Source organism: Ursus arctos, unplaced genomic scaffold (genome assembly GCF_023065955.2).
Source record: "Ursus arctos isolate Adak ecotype North America unplaced genomic scaffold, UrsArc2.0 scaffold_19, whole genome shotgun sequence".
In the NCBI taxonomy this organism is placed as follows: domain Eukaryota; kingdom Metazoa; phylum Chordata; class Mammalia; order Carnivora; family Ursidae; genus Ursus; species Ursus arctos.
In genome coordinates, this window is record NW_026622863.1 from 8527450 (window position 1) to 8545424 (window position 17975).

Below are 17975 nucleotides of genomic sequence, written 5' to 3' on the forward strand. Positions count from 1 at the left end.
GTAGTCGAATAGAACTTTGTCAGTGCCTTCATGTGAGTCTGAAGTTAGTAATTGATAAGGACTTCGGTTATGAGAACTGGAAAGCTGGACCTTGGTGTGGAGGTGGCCCAGGCAAGTTGCAGGCCTGGCAGGTGTCCCTCAGGAAGTGGGTGTCAGCCCCTGAACAGATAGATGTTGGGTGAGCTGCCGGCCGGCGCTCATCTGCCTGCCTTGGCCTGGAAGGCATCAGGGAGGCTGCCTCTGGCTTTCGGGGTGGAGCTCTGAATCTACTCATACCCACCCCCTGGGCAGCCCGGTTGAAAAGGTGTGAAACAGGTTCTCCCCTTTTTTTTTTTTTCAAGATTTTATTTATTTATTCGACAGAGATAGAGACAGCCAGCGAGAGAGGGAACACAAGCAGGGGGAGTGGGAGAGGAAGAGCAGGCTCCCAGCAGAGGAGCCCGATGTGGGGCTCGATCCCATAACGCCGGGATCACGCCCTGAGCCGAAGGCAGGCGCCCAACCGCTGTGCCACCCAGGCGCCCCAAGGTTCTCCCCTTTTTTATAGCTGGAGAAGTTGAGCCTTCAAGGGCCCTTTCTTTACATTCTTTCCCCACCTGATGATGAGCATTTATGAAATTCATGTAATTTTGAAAGGCTAGCACGTCTCCTCTGGCGCTTATCTCAGAGCCAAAGTGATTTTCTTCACTTCTCTATTTTGACTTAAATGACCTGTGCATTGCACTTTTTAAAATATAGAAACTTTTTTGTTTATATCTCTTCCTTGTCACTTTAAATTGTCGTTATCATTAATTTTGAGGTTAATGTAAATTTTACCCCATCAAATTAATTTTGATTCGCATCCTTTTTTCGGGGGCATCCTTTCCAGGTACATAGTGGCAATTATCATATTGTTTTTATATAATATACTTTTCCTTTATAAACAGGGAGTGGAGTGCTTTCTTGCTCACCTTTCCTTTAAAAAAACAAAACAAAACACTGGTGCCCTAGTAGAAGACGCTGTGTTTTGGTCACAAATGAGTTTTGATCAAGAGTTCTATTTTCAAATTAAAATGAGAAACCGTAAGGCTGGGTAGGAGACTTTGAGCCGTATTTACTAATTAATCGTACCGAGTTTTGATCCAGATGTGGGAGAAACTGACATTTTCCCTGTGTGGTGGGAGGATCGCAGAGGCACAAGTTACATTAATTTGGGAAAGCAAGCTTACAAAGGTTCTCTGGGCTCGTCCTGCTGACCTAATAAAGTGTGCCGGGCACGTAGTGGGCACTCCAAAACAGGATTCTGTGCCTTGAGGATTCTTCAGGCACCTAGAGGTACATGGCACCATGCCAGCAAAATTGTACAGCCCACAGAGATAGAGCCACCTCGAGATTATTAAAAATCTGTACTGGAAGCTTTTTGCTCAATGTACTAAGATTTCTCAACTCTTGACGAATTTTACATGTAGCTAGTTACATACAGGCGAGAGAGGCCGTGATGTTTCTGTTCCCTCGTGTGGGAAGGAGATGGCCCAGGCCTACGTGAGATGGGTTCTCGTGTTCTTACTGTTCAGGTATGTTTGAGCTGCCGTAGCCCTCCTTCCCCCCCACCTTTCTCTTCCCCTCTTCCAGGTCACCCATGCAAGTCAGTAAAAGAATTAGGATAACCTGTGGAACCAGTTTTTCCTAAATAGGGAGGTGGTTCCATGGAATATTAATGTTTAGGGAGGTCTTATTTTAAAAGCTTATCCGACTTAATGTGCTGATTAAAAACCTAGAATCCTAGTGATAAATGGAATTTTAGAATCTTTCCATTTTTTACCAAGTTCTGAAGTGTCTGTGGGGTACCTGGCTGGCTCAGTTGGTAAAACAAGCGACTCTTGATCTTGGATTGTAGGTTTGAGCCCCACATTGGGTATAGAGATTGCTTATAAATCTTTTTTATATTTTTAAGATTTTATTTATTTATTTTAGAAAGAGAACACAAGTGGGGGGAGGAACAGAGGGAGAGCATGGAGCCTTGCTGAGCACAGAGCCCGACATGGGGCTTGATCTATGACCCTGAGATCATGACCTGAGCCGAAATCAAGTGTCAGACACTTAACCATCTAAGCCACCCAGGCGCCCCCAAAATCCTTAAAAAAAAAAAAAGTCTTATTAGACCTCATTTAGTTTCTTTATTTATACTTGTAGTGACGGGGACCTCACTACCCTTCAAGTATCCCATTCCATTCCCTGTAGCTGTGGTCATTGGAAAGCTCTCCTTCTGGTCATCTGAAGCCTGACTGTGGTGGAACAGTGTGGAACTTATACATTACCCACCACAAAACTACTTTACATGAATATTTCTTTTCATTAGATGGAAATTACCCAGGACAAGGATCACGTTTGAGTGACTAACCTTCTTTCCTTCTAGTGCATTGAACTAGGCACTCCATAATGTTTAGAGAATAATTTCTCACTCAGTTGCTTGTAGTTTGAAGATTAACTGAAAGTTGGGCTAAATATTTTTTGCCTGTATTTGAATTAGAAATGGTGTAAATGGGCCTTTGTAGCATAGATACAGTCACGTTTAGGGGTTTTCCCCGTTGGTTAAAATGGAGGTTTTTCCCAGTGGTTTTGGATCACAAATACACTGATCATTCACAGCAAGCAATCTAGTTAGATAAGAAATCTGTTTTCCTTTTAATTTGTGGTCCTCCTCCTTCTGAAAGAGCAGCACAAGCTGTGAACTTTCTAGCCTGATCATTTTAGCTGTTGTCTTCAAGAAGCTGAAGCCTGGGAAGCTTTAAGAAAAAAATCCGAAGGTGATGATCTTTAGGTGCCCAGCAGTGTACCCAGGAAGACTTGACCACCCTGGGAGCTTACGGATTCGTGTGCAGAACTCCCTGGAGTTTTAAAATCCAGTTTTTTGGTTTTTTTTTTTTTTTTTTTTTTTTTCAGTATTGCACGGTACACAAGCAGAGCACGCTACAAATCATTCCTTACCAAATGACCCAGGTTTTGACATTAAGGGCTAGAAAAGGATCCTGGTTGCTCACCCCTAGTTTGTGCCTGAGGACACATGCTGGAAAGCACCAGTCGCTTTCTGAAGGAACACAGCTGCCCTGAGGCAGAGCCTGAGTCTAGAACTCAAGTTTTTTGACTCTTAGTCTAAAAATAAAGCATTAGAAGAGGCAGAGACTGTTGATTGCTTACTTGGCCATGCTTTAATAAATGTTATAGCCAAGTGAGGTTGGGCATTAGGCTTTTTTTTTTTTTTCCTTCCTCAATATCATTTTTGCTTTCCTGGTGCGTCCAGCTTCCTGCGACTCCTGTAGCTGCCCTAAACCAGGGTCCTTCAGGACTGTTCCTGCGAGGCTGCCCTGCATGCCTGCCCCCCAACCCTGCAGGGTGCCCCTCTTGCTCCCAGGCACTTGGCAGCCATTGCTGTTAGCGCCCTTCTCCTGGCCTTGCACTGCGCCACCGTTGTCCCAGGAGACCCCGTGAGGTCCATCCTCACGCGGCCCCCCGCCGCTGCCTGCAACCGGCCTCCAAGTTGAGCAGATTTCCTCCCATTTCCCCCTCCCTTGCCCTCCTAAAGGCACCTGCGGCCTTCAGTTTCTTCTGTCCTCCGGTAAGAATCGACTGCATTCGACTCAGTAGCCGGCCTGGTGGGTTTTTCCTTTCATCCCGTGCATTGACTCCCCAGCCTCTCAGGCTTCAGCCCTCGCAGGCAGCCTCCCTCCCTCCTTCTTCCCACTGCTGGTCGAGCTCTGCGGGGCCAGCCATTTGTGTGTGTGTGTGTGTGTGTGTATGTGTGTGTGTGTGTGTGTGTGTGTGTGTGTGTGTGTGTATGTGTGTGTGTGTGTGTGTGTGTGGTATTTGTGGCGCCCATTCCTTTCCTGCGCCAGCCCCCAGGCCTTCCTCTAGCGCTTCTGCAGTCGCAGTAATTTATGGACTGCTCTCTCTGCATCCAGTCTTGTCTCTCTGCCAGTCCATTGTTGGCACAGTTGCCAGATGAATCTTCAGATGCTGCATTTTTGAAGTCAGTCTTTCCCTGGTCCCTCTCGGGAACGTTGAAGTCGCTCCTCGTTCCCCTAGGAGAGTCCAGACTTCTCAGCTCCTCATTCAGAGCCTTCTGTGGCCGGTGCCCGCGTTGCTCGGTTGCTCCTCCTGCATCTCCGTCGGCCGCAGCCTGGGGAGTTGGCCGAGTGCTGCTGTTCCTCCTGGGCCCTGGAAGTTTTAGCTCCTTCACGGAGCCTTGTCTGCTGGCCATTCATTTCAGGTCTTTGCTGGCAGTCCCTGGCTCACTTGTTCATCTGACGCTTGATTATTCACTAAGCAGACATTACAAAAGACGTGCTGTTTTGCCCCTGTGAGGAATGGATTATAGAAGGGTGAGAGGGTCAAGTCTGTATGGCCAGGAAGCTCGCCTGTGGCATCTGGGGTCTGTTTCTTGCTGTGTTTATATCTACTGGATTGGAAGTGTAAAGGCAGAGGCCAGGCCTTACATATCAAAATTTAAAAATTAAAAAAAAGTCACCAGCACATGTCTACGGAGCAAGTATTCTTCGCAGGCACGTAATAAACGCCGTGAGAGCTGCTACTCCGCCTCCATTAAGACTTCTTGGAATTTCTTATTTTATGTAACTCTTTTGGCATTTTTTTTATTAAATTCTGTATATTCCCGTTTTAGCCTAGCATTAGTTGTACCATTAAAATTGGGGTAGAAATCTATGAACATAAATTCATCAGCGAAGTTACAGGACTTAATTATATAAGGTTATTTAAGGTAGTGATTTCTCATTAGACTGGCCTTGCCCATATTAACTTTTCTGCTTTTTTTTTTTTCTTTCAGTCTGCATGAAGAAATCAGTGATTTTTATGAATATATGTCTCCAAGACCGGAGGAGGAGAAGATGCGGATGGAGGTGGTGAACAGGATCGAGAGTGTGATTAAGGAGCTCTGGCCCAGCGCGGACGTGAGTACCTCTCTGGGTAGCTGGGTGCTGGTGGCGATGTCCCTGTCCACAGGACGGAGAGAGTCTCAGGAGCCCTCGCACACAGGTCTATGTGTGTCTCAGCACTTACGGTCCCGTTAAATTTTAAAGGCAAACAGTTTTCTCTAGCCTTTAGAATTTGGGGCATCCTAATTTTTTGCAGTGAATCGGATGACTTAGTTAAAACTACTTCTCTGCAGCGCTGAATAGCAATACTAAAACTAAGCTATATTTAGGAATCATTAGGATACAGAGAAGAAGGACAAATCGGGCCTTCTTGTAGTAGTGTGTTGCTGGATCTGACGTATGAAAATCCCATTACTGTTTTGTTCCAACCAGCTGGTATAAATGTTATAGAATTGTTTATAGCTGAATGAAAATGTCAAGTTGGAGTTTCTTATGTCATTAGAAGTTCGTTTTTTTAGGCGAATGCAGGCCTAAGTCTGTTTTCCTCTCTTGACATTGCTGTTTCCTTCTTTCTGGCCCACGCTTGTCTCCCAGTGCAGACTCACCTGGTGAACAGAACTTAGGCCCAAGATGTAATGTCCTCTTTGCTTGTTTGTGGTTCTTGTTGTTGAAACTAAGTGAATACTTTTTTAGGGCTTCTTCTTCTTTTTTTTTTTTTTTCTGAGGGTCTTTTATACAATTTTGTGCATTCAAAGAAGTTAGAATCCATTACTCTGTGTTAAATGGCTTTTCTTTAGACTTGGTCATGGGATGGTGATGGGGGAGCCAGGGAGGTTTCTTTTGTTCAGTTGGCAAAACAGAAAAGCTTCAAATAAAATACTGCAGGTGAAGGGAAGGGGGTGGGGGGGCACTGATATTTTATTGAGCAGCTACTGTGTGGTCACATGGGTTCTCCCATCCGCGGCGGGTGAGTTTGCCACCCAAGGGTCCCTTGGAGTGTCGGAGACATTTTTGATTATCATTGACTGGTAAGGTGCTCTTGGCATACGGTGGGTAGAGGCCAAGGATGTTCTTAAATACCCTACAGTGCACAGGACAGCCCCTCACAGACAGCTGTCTGCCCTGGACGTCAGTCGTGCTGAGGTTGAGAAACCCTGGTTTAAATTAATCCTCCTCTTTTCGAGGTGGGGGGTTTTATCCATCTTTTTGTTCCCAGAGGAGAGACATGTAGCTGTGATTCCATTCCCGGGTCCATCTCACCTCTGGGGCTGAGCGTTCACCCTTTAATGCGTGCAGTTCCTCGCCCACCCGGAGCCTTCCACTGTGCGCCCTGGCTAAGACAGCGTGTGTCTGGTTTTATGCCTCAGCACAGTGTCAGGATGACACTGCCTCCTGTTCTCCGTGGAGCCGGCCTGCTGCTGGCATAGTCTGGCCCTAACTCAGGGACCCACGAGAAGGTTCTCGCTCAGGGAACCCAAACCACGCCTTTGCTGAACATCTCTCTGGCTTATAAGAGAACACGAGTGACTTGAATATTACTTTCAAAAGTTTTCTATTTCAATCTGTGCATTTGGTATTTTAACCTCATAAGTTTAAAATATATTCCTAATGTCTGCGTATGAGAGGTAGCGTCCCTGCTTCTGGAAAGCATGGTGTTGTTAAAAAAATGCTCTTGTAGTACTAAGAAGTACCAACAGAGGGTAGCAAAACCCTGATAGTTCTCCATAGCAGGGTGGCTTTTCATCGCGTATCTATGCGATATCTATACATTACCTTAATGTAATAATTTTTTCTATTTCAGGTCCAGATATTTGGAAGTTTTAAAACTGGCCTGTATTTACCTACTAGGTTAGTACATTTATGAAGCTTTCAGGGGATTGTGCATTTTCCTAGATTTTGGCTGTTGACGGTGGAGGAGTAGACACGAAAGAGATTTATGAAATGAAAATTCAATTTATCTGTGTTTTATTTGAATTACCTTGAGGGTAGAATATCACTTGAGATGTTCCTCTCAAACTGGTATGTGTGTCCTCTGGGATAGACGTGAAAGGGCGCGTGTCGCATGGGGACTCAGTTAACAGTCTCAGCAGTTGACTCCCCCGCCTGCAGAGAACCGTTCGCCTCTATAACTTCACCCGCTAACTCAGACACTGATGTCATATTGCGGCAAAACCTGTGATTGTACGGCCGAGCCGCGTACACCGCAGAACGCCAGCTCTATCAGTTCGTATTAAGAACGCCTACTGTTAGCAGTCGTCCCAGCATCCGGACCTGGCGCTCCAGGCTACTCTTCTCTGAGGAAGGCCCCTTATTAATTTTAGTTTTCTTAAATGAGGCCAGTCATGGCCCACCGCTTGGGGCAGGGCAGGGGGCTTTTTGGGAATGATGAGGCTTCCCCAAGGGGTGAAAACCTGTTTTCTATAAACTGAAATTTCATCATGTGGTGGTTTTTGCTTTTATTGTGGTAGGAACACTGAACGTGAGATTTACCCCCAACACAGTTTTGAGTGCACGGTACAGAATGATTTTAACTCTAGGCACCCGTCATGGTTTCGGGCTTGAGCTGGATTTGATCTGCTTTACCCAAACGTAAAACGTATTGATGTGGAGAGATCCTAGCAATTTCTGCTCTGCCTGTTGATGTCGTAGGCCTACAAAAGCCATAAAATATCCAACTTTGAGTTCATGAATGTTTTTCCTTATTTAGCTTCTGAGTTTCAGCAAAACCCTGAGTCACTCTAAAAATGTAATTGAATTTTCTGAATACGTAGCACATTCCCATAGTCGAGATTGAAAAGGCACAGTAATAATTACAGTGAGAAGCCCGGATCCCACCTGTGTCCCCTGCTCCTTGGAGGAGCCGCTGGTACCAGTTTCTCACACATCTGTCCAGGAACATTCTAGAAGTACAGATAAAAGAAAACGTGCGTGTCTTCTTCCTTTTTCATCCAAATGGTGTCACCCTGCACCCACTGTTTGCAAACTGCTTTTTACACTTAATTATCTAAATCAGAGTTAATCAGTTAATCTCATCCACATGGGCATTTCGTAAGTCTTTTAGTCCCAGAAACCTTTACGAACAGGAAATGTTCACTGGTGTTTTTTGAGGTTTTACTTCCTTCAAAATCACCCTGTTTCCTGAGGCCTGACTTCTGTGAAATGACCAGGAGGAGCTGGTTGTTAAAGCCACCAGCCTCCGCTGCCCCTCTAAGAGCAGCCCCCGCCACCACATTTGGTTTTCATTGGGCGGAGTGAGCAATAGGTTTTCACTGCACTAATTTGGAGTCAGGAAGCCTGAACCTAAGTGAAAACAAGTACGGTTCCTTCTTAAACAACCTTTGTGTATGTGTTCTGTGTTCAGTGACATTGATCTCGTGGTATTTGGCAAGTGGGAGAACCTTCCCCTCTGGACCCTGGAGGAAGCCCTTCGGAAACATAAAGTTGCTGATGAGGATTCGGTGAAAGTTCTAGACAAAGCAACTGTAAGTTCTTCCGACATTTCACGTAAAAATCTCTGGTTACTAATGCGTGAAACTTACAAAATTAAAATTTAATTTTGGTGAGCATAGTCGGCTTCTCAGCCAATGATTCTTCCCTTTCCTTAATGATCCCAGTCCTTGCATAGAAATTTTGTTTGTGAAACAGATGAACTTGTTGTGGTTACATATTTCTTTAAAAAAATAATACTCAATCTTATCTTACATAATACTCACTGTAGAGTTTTTAAATATAAAGAAGTATAAATACAAATATGGATATCTGTTAAATAGTTTATACTTATGCAAAACATGTTGCTCTTCTCTCTTACTTTGTGTCCTTGAAAAATTGTGTATACAGTTGACTCTTGAACAACATGGGGGTTCCCCTACACAGTTGAAAATCCAGTGTGACTTTGGATGCCCCCCAAAACTACGAAGAGCCGTCTGTTGACTGGGAGGATTACTGATCACAAAAACAGTTGATTGGCACATATTTCATATGTTATCTGTATTATATACTCTGTTCTTAGAATAAAGCACTCTAGAGGGAGGAAAATGTTAGGAAAATCGTCTGGACAGTACATTTACGGTATTGTATAAAATTGTGTAAAAGTGGGGCCACACAGTTGAAACCTATGTTGTTCAAGGGTCAACTGTGATTGAAATTCTGTCAATCAAGTAACTTGATATTTTAACTATCTCTAGAATGGCCATTAAAGAACTTCCACGGATGCTCATTATAGAAATTAATTTATCTGTTTTAGAAGTTTGGTGTTTTGTGTGTTAGGTTTTCTTAGACCAAAAACAACTCCTACTATTTCTTATAAAAAGCTATTAATTTGGAAACCCAGTTGTGCATATAGAGTTTGCTGGCCTGAGTTTTCTAATACATGGTGCAAATAGAGCCTCTTTTTTTTTTTTTTTTTAAAGATTTTATTTATTTATTCGACAGAGATAGAGACAGCCAGCAAGAGAGGGAACACAAGCAGGGGGAGTGGGAGAGGAAGAAGCAGGCTCATAGCAGAGGAGCCTGATGTCGGGCTTGATCCCATAATGCCGGGATCACGCCCTGAGCTGAAGGCAGACGCCCAACCGCTGTGCCACCCAGGCGCCCCTAAATAGAGCCTCTTTAAATAAAAAATATTTAAGTAATCTTTGTACCCAGCGTGGGGCTCAAACTCACGACCCTGAGATCAAGAGTCATATGCTCTCCTGAGCCAGCCACGCACCCCAGAGGCTTTTTTTTTTTTAATTTTATTTAAGTTCAATTTAGTTAACATACACTGTATTATTAGTTTCAGAAGTAGAGTTTAGTGATTCATCAGTTGCATATAACACCCAGTGCTCATTACATCCCGTGCCCTCCTTAATGCCCATCACCCAGTTACCCCATCCCTCCACCCACCTCGCCTCCAGCAACCCTCAGTTTGTGTCCTATGCTTAAGAGTCTCTTATGGTTTGCCTTTTTTTTTTTTTTTAAGAATTTCTGATACCTGATATAAATCATGCAATCATTTTTTTAAATTTGAGAATAATTCTCATGTCTTAACTTCTCTTGGCAGGTTGTTTTACGGGCTATTTGCAAAACTGACCAATAATACGAGTGGATTATTGTGTTTGACCTAATCTAGCAACTTTCTAATTAGGAACAGTTTGCCGATAGGCCTGACATTCATAATACTTTTTTTTTTTTTTTTAAGATTTTATTTGTTTGAGAAAGAGAGCGTGAGTGGGGTGGGGGGAGGCACAGAGGGAGAAGCAGACTCCCTGCTGAGCAGGGAGCCCGATGTGGGGCTCGATCTCAGGACCCTGAGATCATGACCTGAGCCAAAGGCAGATGCTTAACCCGCTGAGCCACCCAGGTGCCCCATAATTCTTGATGTTATACTGACTGAGTTGGAAACTGTTATCCAAAGTACAGAATATTGAGAAAGGTTTTTATTACCTGATTTCAGAATTCTCAGCCAATAGAAATGATAAAGTAGACTGTATGAGGTTAAATGCTAACTACATAAAGTATCTAAAAGGCCAAGCGAACTGTGGTGTGTAGTAGTCAGGACACTCCAGAATCTGTATGTCCTCAGGAGGCTGAGACCTCAAGTCTAGTAACCTTTCCATCCCCCGATTGTGGTGTTTAATTTGGTTCGAGTTTTTAAATTTTGCCTTTCTTCTCTTTCTAGGTACCTATTATTAAATTAACAGATTCTTTTACCGAAGTGAAAGTCGATATCAGCTTTAATGTACAGAATGGCGTGAGAGCAGCTGACCTCATCAAAGATTTTACCAAGGTCAGAGAATTCATAGTGTTTATTCAGTGGAACTCTGAGACATGGAGTTTTGTTTTGAGGTTCTGTTGTGGTAATGTTGTGATACGCTTTGCTAACCTCTTTCTGTGCGTGTTGCGTGCTGCTTTTCTGTGCGATGGCCTTCCTTTCCTTGAATTGGCTTGTGATAATCAGTAATTTATAATGTGACCTCAAGTCAAGGGTTTGGAAAGCTTCTGGAGAACACCTCTGCTCTAGAGCTTCCTTTTAGCGGAGCTAAGGGCTGAAATGCTGAATAATCATTCTTGTCTGCTTCTCATCTCTTAAGAGTTGAGATGAAGAACGTCCCGAGCCCCCCAGATCATTTGTAAGGTAGTTTCTGCAGGTTTCCCTACTTGGTTTTGAGGTGATGTAATGTCTGTTTTCACTTGTTCGATGTTCTTCCAAGACAGGGAAGAATGTGTCAACATCTTCAGAACATTTAACGTGCTTCGACACGTCAGCCTTTTTCTCCTTAAGCTAAAAACCGTTAACTGCTTTGCGTCACCTAGAATATCTTTTCTGTCCATTCACAATACTTTCCTTTATCAACTCTACAGATTTAGCTTTTTCATTTCTTCGTAAGAACAAAACTGAACTACCTTACCGTGTTGTAAACGTTGTGTACTTGTTTAAATGTGCAGAGTACAGCAAAGCAGAGAAGGAAAAAGATTACCCACAATCCCACTCTTTTGGAGGTGTTGGGTGTGTGTAAATTTTCTTTTTCTGAGAAAAGAAGCCTTTTTTTTTAACTGAGAATAATATGTGTGATAGAACATTTACTGGTATCAAAGGACAGTGAAAAACGAGTCCCTTCATACCTTATGCCTAGATCAGTTTCATGGGATTTGCCATCATCAACCTTTCTTTTTGGCTTGTTTATCCTTTTGAAATTTTTGTTTTTCCAAGAAATTTTTAAATTCTCTGCAAACTCTATTGTAATCTTTTCCCCCCATTCCCCTCCCCTCCAGCAGCCGTCAGTTTGTTTCTTTTGATTATCCTCTTGAAATTTTTAACAGAAGGAATAGCATGTTCCGTACACATCATCTCGTACTTTTTGGGGGTTTTCATATCAGCACAGACACGTTTCCTTCATTCTTTTCATTGACAGCACAATAGTCCTTTGTCGGGTCATGCTTTGTGTCACACTCCCCTGGTGGTTTTTTGCTCTCACAGAAAGTGCTTGAACATCCTTCCGTACCTGCATCTTTCTTGACACTTGTAAAATTGTAGGAAGATTCTGGAAGTGGAGTTTCGAGGTCATATGCAGATCAAATTCTGTTGGAAATTTATTTGCCCGATTGTTCCTTAAAGAGACCATCTATTTATGGCTTTGACCAGAATGTTTAAAAATGATTATTTCTCCAAAGATTTGTTGTTATTTTTCATGCTTGCTTACTTTGACATGATTTACAAAAGTATAGACTTTTTTCTTTCTTTTGGAAGCAGTCAGTATGTGTTCATTCTAAGTGTCAAGAACAAACTAGAAATCACTAGTAATTCTACCACTCCTAGGTAATGGCCTTTAAGACTTCTTTCTAGATGTTTGGGTCTGCTGTGTTCCCCTCAGCGTCCTTAGCCTAGGGCCTGGCTTGTGGAGGGCACTTAATGAGTATGTGCCTGAGTGAAAGACGGACTGACACTGTCCGTGTTTGCCAGCTCAGGTGTTCTCAGCCATCTCTGCGAAGCGTGGAAGGGGGTCTGTGTGTGGTCACCTGCCCACGTGGAAGCCAGCAGGCAGGACTGCTCCTGCCCCCGCACCGGGGCTGTGCACAGTCATCTGAAAGACCCTGGTCTGCTTGCTGGAGAGCCACCTGCGAAAAGGGATTCCTTCACATCCCCCTGATTCAGTGCTTTGTGCGTTGAGAGTTTGTCCTGTACTGTTTCTATTATCTGTTTACAAGTCAATAGCATATGATGATAAATAATTATGTAATAGGGTGATAAATAAATATGCAGTATGGTAATAAATATGGTAATAAATAAATGAGTGTCATCAAATTTATATTGCTAGTGTTTCTGTCCCGTAGTGAGTGCTTGGATGCCGTTATTCACATCTACCGGTTTTAGACTTTTAGATGTGAGAAAATCCTTCATTACTTACAGCTTGCTTTTTTCCTAGCTTGCTCTTAAAATAGAAAATTAAGTGTACTGGATATCTCCACTAAAGTTTGTGATGTAAGGACCAGCTTATGCTTCTGTTAATGCTTAGCACAATTACTGAAATAGGAATTCACTGAAAATGTAATTCTCTTTTTCAGAAATATCCTGTATTACCATACTTGGTTTTAGTATTGAAACAATTCTTATTGCAGAGGGACCTTAATGAAGTATTTACAGGTGGAATTGGTTCATATAGTCTCTTTTTAATGGCAGTCAGTTTCCTTCAGGTAAGTTGTTTCTTTATACCATGCCTAGTGGACACCAAAATAAAATAAATCAGTTCGGAATCATTTTGGGAAAAAATTTAAGTCCAGTTCTAATTGGAATACTTCCCTTAATTACTTCTTTTTCCTTTAAACTGGGTACCTTTTTATAATTTAACAAATAAGTACTTTTTAAATCCCAGGGAAGAATTTTTGGTTTTGATCCCATTTATTCTAGTAGTTTTCAGAATTTTCACTCAGATTTTAGCACGCATAGGTATGGCGTGGTTTTCCTAAGTGTAAATAGTGGTATAAATGCCTGAAATAAGAACATCTCCTAAGCCGCTGATCTTGGAGGTTGAGCAGGAGTTGAGATCTGCGATCTGCGTAGAATGAGTCTGAAGTCTCCGTATCGTCTGTGAATGTATTTATGAGCACGGTGTTGCCAGCTGCCCGGCTCTGCTCGCGAGTCAGAATGACTTCCTTGATGCGCTGGGCCCCGTCGGCCCCATCAGCATCCCGGGTCAGCTGTAAAGTTCAGCCTCGAATTTTATAAATAGATTGTCGCCCACCAGTTGTGTGTCCACGGGCTTTCGTGTTGTCTGTAACAGCAGTACAGCTGCCGTGCCTCCGTGTCCCTCCCTGTTGGCTGCTCTCCTAACCAAAATTAGAATAGTACTGTTCTGTAGAAGCTAGGATGTCACTGACTCTCCCCACCTTGATGATTTAGAGAAAATCCAATATAATTTCTTTTTTTTTTTTTTTCCTGGTTTTAGTTACATCCCAGGGAAGATGCTTGCATCCCCAATACAAACTATGGTGTTCTCTTAATAGAATTTTTTGAATTATATGGACGACACTTCAATTATTTAAAGACTGGCATCCGGATAAAGGATGGTGGTTCATATGTGGCCAAAGATGAAGTACAGAAAAATATGCTCGATGGCTACAGGCCATCGATGCTTTATATTGAAGATCCTTTACAACCAGGTATTGAAATTAGGTAAATTTGTGGGCAAAGAAATGGCATTGTCAGTATTGTACTTTAAACTCTCTTTAGAGGAGGGGTGCCTGGCTGACTCAGTCATTGGAGTATGCCACTTTTGATCTTGGGGTCGTGAGTTCAAGCCCCATGCTGGGTATAGAGATTGCTTAAATAAATAAATCTTTTAAAAAAAAAAGCAAACAAACCTCTCTTTAGATAAAAAATGAAAGATTAACTTCTGATGGCATTCATTCTTTTTCATCAAAATGTTTTGTAAGAAAATACACGAAAACACGCCGCATGCGTACTGCCGGTGCGTTGGGGTAGAATCCATTTGACCCCGAGAGTCAGAGGAGTCTAGGTTAGCCGATGGGCGCATCTCCAGTTTGAAGGCCGTTTTTCTGCTCTGTTGTGCCCTCATTGCCCCTGATTCCAGCCAGTTGTCAGTCAGGGCTTTACGTGTGGTTTCTGAAGTCCCCAGAGGCAGTGAGCATGGAAGTACACCTCAGAAATGAGAGTGCAAGGGTTCAAAGAGACCATTTATTTTTCTTTGGGGCCCCTTCTTGCCTCTTTTAATTTTACGTGGTCTCCCTGTGCCTTTTTCAGCTTTACGTTGGCTTGAAAGAGACCAGCAGATCCCTTCCTTGCTTACGTGGGGTTATGGTTTGTTTGCTTGTATCCTAGTTTTTCTGGGCAATATTTTTTTTCTTGCTATGATTATAAAATATTTAGATTCTGCAGTATCAGACTTCAGTGGAGATGCTTTTAGTCATTTGCTTAACTGTGTTAACTTTGAAAAATGGGTAAGGAAAGGGGGTTGAGAGAGAGAGGAGTTGCCTAGGGGCTGTCTTCTGGCTGACTGTGCCATATCACAAACATTAATAGTTGTACACTTTTATTCATCGAGGAAATGTTTATCGGGAGGCTACTCGACGCAAAGGGCACAAAGATTTTCAGCAAGATGGTTCTTGCCCTTCAGGAGCTCATAATTTCCTGCCAGAGATCTTTAGATAGCTGATAGAAACGAAAGATAGGGATGTCTCAGTTAGCTTGGTTTCACTCTTAGGAGAGAGCAGGCAGTTAACTCCTTTTGTTTGCATGACTGTATACGGGGTAGTCCCTGCTGGGCCAGAATGCATTTAGGCAGTTTATATGCCATAGCGTACTTACTGCATGAGACACGCGTTCAGAGCCTGGGGAGTTGTGGGGACGACCACCTGCCCCCATTCTTTGTGCAACTATAGCAGGAAAGCAATCGCCCTTGCTCTTCTGGAAGAGGGCCCATGAGCATTTAGTTCTTATTAAGCAATGGTCACGCTTACTCTCTTCTATATACATTTCTCTTAAAGGTAATGATGTTGGAAGGAGCTCATATGGGGCCATGCAAGTGAAACAGGCCTTTGATTATGCCTATGTTGTTTTGAGTCACGCTGTGTCACCAATAGCCAAGTACTATCCCAACAACGAAACGGAGAGGTAAAGGCTTAACTAAAGTCAGTCCATTGGGTCGGAATTGGTTGTGGCTTCGTGTCTCCAAATTAATGAACCCCCCCCCCTCTTTTTTCTTTAAACACATGCAGCATATTAGGTAGAATAATTAGAGTAACGGACGAAGTTGCCACGTACAGAGATTGGATATCAAAGCAGTGGGGCTTGCAGAACAGGCCCGAGCCTTCGTGCAATGGTAAGAGCTTTTCATTGATTGATTGACCGAGCATTAGTGGCTTTTCTGTGTTGTGTGTGTTTAATGGGAAGAAACGTTTTCCAATCTTTTGCCACTCTTTCAGGAAATGGTGTTACCTTGATAGTAGATACTCAGCAGTTAGATAAATGTAATAATAATCTATCTGAAGAAAATGAAGCCCTTGGAAAATGTAGAAGTAAAACTTCGGAATCCCTTAGTAAACACTCTTCAAACTCTTCATCAGGTCCAGTGTCTTCCTCTTCTGCCACCCAGTCCAGCTCTAGTGACGTCGTAAGTATGAGGACGTGGCTTTTCTGAACCTAGACACTTAGCAGTTCTGTTGGGGGGATAGCTCTGTGTGGGGGGCTAAGCCTGACTTCTTATCTGTTACTGGGAAATTTTGATAACTTCACTGATCGTACACGTCCCCAGCACTGGATTAAAATTCTCAAGTGTATGGCGAAAGTGAGAGAATTTTAGTGGCGTCCGTATATATGACCATTAGATTCTGCCGCTGACATGTCACTAACTCATCTTACTCTTCGCTGCATTGCAAAGTAAGTTACAGGCATGTCCCCCGCAGTCCTGCGGCGTGCTCCTGACTAACCAGAGTTCAGTACTTGGTTAGTTTTTTCTTTTGATACAAAAGCTACGTATAAGGAAATCTCAGTTTTACATCACTGAATTTTAACAACTGTATACACGTGTGTAACCCCAACGATAACAAGACATAGACTCTTACCATCATCCTAGAGAAGTCCTTCATGGTGCTTTCTAGTCAGTCCTGAATTCCACCCCAGGGGTAACCACTGTACGATTTTCTGCTGCCGCAAGTTAGCTTTGCCTGTTGCAGAATTTCACATAAGTGGAATGATTCTAGAGTATACTCTTTTGCTTAAGGCTTCTTCCACTCAGTAATGTTTTTGAGCTTCTTGATTGAAGTTTCAAAAATTGAGAGGTAATTTACACCACGTTCACTATTTTGAAATGTGCAGTTCAGTGGTTTTCAGTGTATTCACGCTGTTGTGCAGCCATCACCACTGTCTAAGTCTGGGACGCGGCCGTCACTCCAGAAAGACACCTGTTAGCAGCCCCTAACAAGTCCTCTTTCCCCGAGGCCCCTGGCAACCCCGCCTCTATGGACTGACTCTAGCCCTGATTGACTTTTTAGTATCAGTTATACCTGCAGCTACTTTTCCTCATCAGGGTTAATTTTGAGTTTCCTTAATTGACATACAAAATGGGCTTACCCATCATTTGACTTTTGACTTTATTAAGTGTATGAAGTAAAGAGTAATCTAAATGTGGAAGGGACGTAATCTTACATTGTTGTTGATGACCATGTATCATGATGGCGTCACGAATCCTCGTACGGCATAGTCTCTCTCCTGGGTGTCTGTGGTTCCTAGAGCAGAGCTGTGGAGTCGTCACAGACACAGTGGGGCGGACACAGAGACGGCCTCAAGAGGGAGCTTTAGGGACGAGGAGTGTGTGCCTCGGAGCCGCTGGGTGGAGTGTGAAGGGGAAGGGTAGACCTGAGGGAAAAAGGAGCACAGTCATGGCCCAGGCAGCCCAGAGACAGGTGGGGTGCGGCCCACTGTCTCCAGGAAGTCCTTCCCCACATGCGGTGTTTGGTTGGAGGGCTCACTGATGGGTTATCACAGACTCGCAGAAATCGAGCCTTTTGAACCAATCATTTTGATTTTGGTTGAGTCAGGGACCTAGGACCTTATCTCTGCCACATTCTTTCCATGGTACCATGGTTCATTTCCTGTAAATAGATGTGCAGATAAACTTGGACCTCTGTGAGCCCCTTCAAGGCCGATTAACAAGGTCAGGCGTGGGCAATAGATTTCACAACAGACAAAGACCCTCTGATAAAATAAGCCGCTCTGAATGTTCGGAGGGAAATTTGTGAAAGAAGGAAAGCTTAAGCAGTGGATTTTATAAATTCCTCAGGGTGCTTCCTTTGACTCCCAGAGGTTTAAATTGAGTCCAGAGAGTACTTAGCCGACGTTGTTTATCCTCCTTAATATTGAATTTCTAAATTATTAATATGTCACATTATAACTCGTATGACTTGTGTTAGGATTCCGACGCGACACCATGCAAAACCCCGAAACAGCTGCTCTGCCGTCCATCCACTGGGAACCGAGTAGGGTCGCAAGATGTGTCCTTGGAGTCCTCTCAGGCAGGTGGGAAAATGCAGAGCGCCCAAACCACTAACACCTCCAACAGCACCAACAAATCTCAGGTGTGTGGAATGTGTGTTTTTTGATTGTTAGTATTC

At 43.3% G+C, this 17975-nt stretch overlaps 1 protein-coding gene across 2 annotated transcripts in view; it reads left to right on the forward strand.

Moving 5' to 3' along the window:
* Positions 1-17975, forward strand: part of TENT4B (terminal nucleotidyltransferase 4B) — a 67991-nt gene that overhangs the window by 46183 nt on the left and 3833 nt on the right. The window contains exons 2-11 of one of the 2 annotated variants that reach the window (XM_026494725.4): positions 4820-4943; positions 6670-6716; positions 8230-8350; positions 10528-10635; positions 12912-13040; positions 13793-14006; positions 15351-15477; positions 15582-15685; positions 15930-15976; positions 17775-17939. In XM_026494725.4, the coding sequence (XP_026350510.2) occupies positions 4820-4943; positions 6670-6716; positions 8230-8350; positions 10528-10635; positions 12912-13040; positions 13793-14006; positions 15351-15477; positions 15582-15685; positions 15930-15976; positions 17775-17939 (1186 nt within the window). Of the gene's footprint in view, positions 1-4819; positions 4944-6669; positions 6717-8229; positions 8351-10527; positions 10636-12911; positions 13041-13792; positions 14007-15350; positions 15478-15581; positions 15686-15788; positions 15977-17774; positions 17940-17975 lie in introns of both variants that reach the window. The other variant, XM_026494724.4, reaches the window with a different exon arrangement.